The sequence below is a fragment of the Sinocyclocheilus anshuiensis genome, unplaced genomic scaffold (assembly GCF_001515605.1).
Source record: "Sinocyclocheilus anshuiensis isolate Anshui unplaced genomic scaffold, SAMN03320099.WGS_v1.1 scaffold67, whole genome shotgun sequence".
Lineage (NCBI taxonomy): Eukaryota > Metazoa > Chordata > Actinopteri > Cypriniformes > Cyprinidae > Sinocyclocheilus > Sinocyclocheilus anshuiensis.
In genome coordinates this window covers 1,044,543-1,049,592 of record NW_015552546.1, presented here as the reverse complement: position 1 = coordinate 1,049,592, position 5,050 = coordinate 1,044,543, and the positions used below count along the sequence as shown (strand labels likewise).

At 38.4% G+C, this 5,050-nt stretch overlaps 2 protein-coding genes across 2 annotated transcripts in view; both read left to right on the top strand.

Annotated features, from left to right (window-relative positions):
- The window catches only part of LOC107664234 (ubiquitin-conjugating enzyme E2 J2-like), a 7,503-nt gene extending 5,848 nt beyond the window's left edge, over positions 1 to 1,655 (top strand). The window contains exon 7 of the mRNA XM_016454746.1: positions 88 to 1,655. Within this exon, the coding sequence (XP_016310232.1) occupies positions 88 to 372 (285 nt within the window). The 3' untranslated portion in view covers positions 373 to 1,655. The remainder of the gene's footprint in view (positions 1 to 87) is intronic.
- A 1,051-nt stretch (positions 1,656 to 2,706) lies between these two features.
- LOC107664210 (homeodomain-interacting protein kinase 1-like) overlaps positions 2,707 to 5,050 on the top strand; it is a 23,908-nt gene continuing 21,564 nt past the window's right edge. Inside the window, 2 exon segments of the mRNA XM_016454712.1 lie at positions 2,707 to 2,957; positions 4,443 to 4,947. Of these exon segments, the coding sequence (XP_016310198.1) occupies positions 4,445 to 4,947 (503 nt within the window). The 5' untranslated portion in view covers positions 2,707 to 2,957; positions 4,443 to 4,444.

Below are 5,050 nucleotides of genomic sequence, written 5' to 3'. Positions count from 1 at the left end.
CTGCCTCACAGATGTATGCGCGAGCAGTAAACACATTCTTATAACAAATATATTAACACTTGATCCCTTTCACCCCCCTTTAAACAGGAAATCAAGCAGAAGCAGCGTATGCAGGAGGAGCTCAGGTCCCGCTCACAAGCGCTGCCCCTCCCTGACGTGGTGCCGGACGGCGAAGCCCACCATGCGCAAAACGGGCACCTGCCCATGAACGGGCACTTGCCCCCTGGCGCGGCCCACCCACCCGACCTCCAGCAGGTCAACCGAAACCATGGACTCCTGGGCGGAGCGCTCGCCAATTTGTTTGTCATCGTAGGTTTCGCCGCTTTCGCCTACACGGTCAAGTACGTTCTGCGGAGCATCGCGCAGGAATGAATCGCCCAATAATAACGCCGACGGGAGGGACGAAAGGCTGGTGCTGTTCTCACGACCAAAATAGGTAGCGAGAAATCAAAAGGGTTTTCTCACAACCAAATAAAATGAAGCAGTGTCCCCTTAATGAAATTGAGAGCTTGGTGATTTCCTCCGTAGTGGCGACAACCAGATCTTGGTGTAACACGGCCACTTAAAGGTCAAGGTCACGTGAAATGATGGCTTTATTAACATGTAAGGAAATTTTAAAACGAGCAAATTTTCTACCTTACCCAATTCCCAGAAGAGGACAACGTCATGTGACCGTGAAATGAATCCGAGTGGGCTTTTTTAAAAGCCTGAATCAGCAGTTTTTCACATTTCTCAATAAACTAAGATTTTAGAATCTGTGCATATAGGTGAGTTTTTATGTGAAAGATTAAAAGAGAAAAAAGGCCCATCATTCCTTAAAAACAGCAACAACAGAATAAAATACATTTCTGAAGTGTGAGGCACCATTTATTGCTGTGACGAAAATCCCTGACTATTTTATTTGATGGAAATGGCTCAACTGTAAAAACGCTTTACCAATGGAGATTTGTTCTTAAATGCATTTGTGCTCACTTACGCTACGCCAACCGTAACAACCAGTTAGGCCAGGAAAGAAGCGGTGTAAAATGAATTATTTGTCTCTTGTTTGTCTGTGATGCAGCGCTCCAAGTGTACATTAACTTTCTTTCGCAGGGGGTCACAGTCGGCCAAAAGAAAAGCATATGAACTCGTTTTTTTTCCAGGCCATGTAACACTAAATTGTTTTTGTGCAATATGTAGGATTGTCAGCACTACTTTGCTTTCACGATACACAGCACTTCTTTTCTTTTCAAGGGTTGTGATTTATGCAATAATTCTTAATAAATTGAAATATAAACATAGGCAGGCAAATATGCATTACATTCTTACCTTTCCTGTTGTACTGTAACATCTTTGGTTGTGCTCATTAGGACAAGTACTTTGAGTTGCACAAATAATTCACAACAAAGACTTACAAATCTAAGACTAGATTGCTGAGACCTACATGCACTGCGAAACATCTCTTTCTGGGTCAGAATGGTCGTGTCGCTGCTCATTCGGATTTGGAGGGAATTAATGCTCTCTTTGTACCAGTATACTCTGGTCTCCCCCAAAGTGTTTGGATGTCCCAAATACTAGCAGTAATGCTTTTTTCAGCACCTCCATGAACACTGTTGATCGATATCCTTTCCTTTAGAGGGGCGTGTAATCCGAGGTAGTCATGTTGTGTTTACATTTTGAATAAATAATATTCTGTTAAAGAAAGTGGTCCTTCGTGTGTTATACAAATTCAGTTCTTGCCATTTGACAAAACACAGTGATTCAATATCAACAAATTCAGTTAAAATACCCAGAAACAAAACACTTCTTAACCTCATGCCTCATGTTACTATATACATTATAGACATGTTATTCACAACCACTAAGATGTAAGTGCATTTGAACACTCCCAAGTCCCTTAAAATGAAAAAAAAATATGCATAAAAATTCCCTAAAATTGCCATACACATGCAAATACTATCACATAAAAATCATCCATATTCGTAGTTACTGCTGATAACAATCTTGGATGTATGTGTATGTATATTTTCTGGAAATTTAATGAAAAATTACTATGAGGTATCTAATTGTATATTTATTCCATGCTAATATCAATGTATTTTTTGAAGAACCTTGCTATATGAACAATACTCCAAAAAAATGTTAGTAACAACATGAAGTGCATTAAACATCATTTTACATCACGGTTTCCCAAACTGTGGTTCGTGAGTTTAATGAAAAGCAAAAGCAAAATCAATAAAAAAATTACTGTAGTCTGATCAATAGTATTTTAAAATGTAATATAATCTAATTACAAGTACTTAATTTTTGGAATCTGATTACGCAATGTAATCGGTTCCTGTTTGTACCATGGATTTATCATCTAATATCATCATTCATGCATATCTTACATGCATTATAAACATTAGAAACTTATGTAGATATGAGCGTTTTAACTGAAAATATTTTATATACCCATCATATTGCAGGTTTTATGACTAGTTAAACATAAAAAAGTAGTCAAATAGACGAAACATCTTGCGTTATAAAAAAAAACTATATATTTAGTTTATGCATGTAAAATTTTTAATAAAACACAGAAATGGAAAACAATATGCTTTTAATACTGCATCGAACTGTGCCGCAGCTACTTGTCATGACTAACAAGTCTAGATCACTGATTTATGCACCACGTGACCCGCGTCCGGCCAATCAGCGCTTGATCTCACACCCCGGAAATGGAGTCCGTTTAATGTCCTACATTCCTCTCCAGGTCTCAGTCATAATTCTGTGCGCTGTCCTTGCAGAATATTAATGTGTAACGATGGTGTTGACGGTGCGTTGGACTCTGTCTAACAATATTAGACACCCGGAAGCTTGTCGGCTCGAATAAAGCGACGTTTTTACGGAGGGACATTTCTATAAAAAAGAGAAAACAATGAGGCCTAATAGGAGAGATGAGGAACAAGTGTCAAGCTGAGGAATTCAACACACAGCAGGTCAGCTGTAAATATTTTACACTGCATAAAGACAGTTAATGTGAGGATTTCTGAAGCGTGTTGCATGTATTACAGCACGCCAGGTTGTATTTCCGCAGCCAGCGAACTATTTGACACTACAGTCTCGGTGTGTGTTGACTCAGTCAACTTGACTGGTAATGTTAGTAGTACATGTCAGTGCATGTTTGACTGGCACAATGAAAGTTGAATAGTTTGTTTGTGAAACATTTGTCGCCGCCACACCTCTTTTTTATCACACAGTAGCAACCATTGCCATGACAACCCCTCCCAATTAACTGGCTACAGCAACCACCCTGGATCACCTAGCTAGAGCGGTTGCTAGGGCAACGGACGTTTGTTTTGTTCTTGGCTTTGTCTGGATGTCTTAAGATTATTCGGAAATGCATTAAAATTGCAAATGACTTGAATGCATACATTTAATGATGAACATTCTTTAATTTCTGAATTAAAATGTCATTTCGATAAGTTTTGTGGGGCTAAAAAGTAAAAAAAATGATGATGATGTAACTGAAAAGTGTCTTTAAAAAGTTGAAATTCTTGGGGAAAAGCATGTGGATTTAGCATAATATTGTGCTATTGTGTAGTGTTATTTCTTTAATAAGCAGTGAAGCAGTTGTTTCAAAATATAAATATAAAAAAAAAAATTAAACCGTAATGTTAAATATCAGAATAATGATTAAGTTCTGCATGGAAATTATTTTATAAAATGTAAATGTTATTTAAAAGTTATTTAAAAAAAACATTAAAATTTTAGCCATATAAACAATGACTTGAATGCATCTCCTCTGTGATAAACCTTTTTAATTTATGAATTAAATGTCAATTTAATGTAATTAAATGTAACTTTTTATTTACTTGTTTGTTTGTATTTATTTATTTATTTTGAGGAACTAAAAGTGAAAAAAATATCTAGGTGGTATAAATGTAGCTGAAAAAATTATAAATAAAAAATGCAATTCTTGAAAAATAAAAAGAAATGACAAAAGTTGATTGTATTTTAATTACATAATAGTATTTTTTTTTAATAAATAAATAAAACAAGTCAAAAGTGTAGAGAATGCTAGTGTTTGAGGGTCATGTTTTATAATAAATAAAAAGAAGACAATTAGATAGAATAGAACAAGAATAGAGAAAGCTAGTGTTAGAGGATTTTTTCTTATTAAAATAGAATAGAGAGTGCAAGTGTTAGAGGGTCAAGTGTTTGTTTTCTTCTTTTTTAAATAAAAAAAGAAAACGAGTAGATAAAATAGTATTAGAATAGAGAGTGCTAGAGTTCGAGGGTCAAAAGAAGATGGAAGAGATATGTTTTTAGTCATTTCTTGAAGATGTCTAAGGACTCAGCTGCTCTGATTGAGTTGGGTAGGTCATTCCACCAGGAGGGAACAGTTAATGTAAAAGTTATTATTTAATTTTAAGTTATGCAAGAAAATTATTTTCAAATTTTTTTCACTTTGTCTTTTTTAGGCATGTCCTCACAAATACAGGCGTTTTCCTCTCCCTCCGTGTCCTCCAGTGGCCTGTCCCGTTCCAAGAAACTGAAGTTGGAAAACCATGCATGGAACGTGAGCAGCCAATCGGGTGAGAGCAGCTACCACCAGCACAGCCCTAACCAGCCGAATGGCTCCTCCCCCTCCACATCTGGATTCAACCCCAATTACAACTCCTCCAACCTGGTCTTACCTCCTTCTGGAGGCTCGCGGGAACAGACAGTGGTACGTGTCGCAGACAGCACCGGCAGCATCCCAGAGCCTTCATCCTCCTCCTCGTCATCATCCACATCCAGTCAGCGTGGAAAAGATACAGGCTCCACCTCTCTGACATGTGAGGGCTATCAGAAACAGGGCAGTCTGAAGCGGAAAAGTGAGGAGGTGGACAGCAGCGACAGCGTGCAGATTTTGGAGGAGCTGTCGGCTCCTGTGCTCCCCAACCGTGTGGCCGGAGGTGGAGGCAATGCCACGGCTCATTCCACATCCACCACCAAGAGCAGCAACTCCCACAGTGAGGGCGACTACCAGCTGGTGCAGCACGAGATCCTCTGCTCTGTCTCCAACAGCTACGAGGTGCTGGAGTTC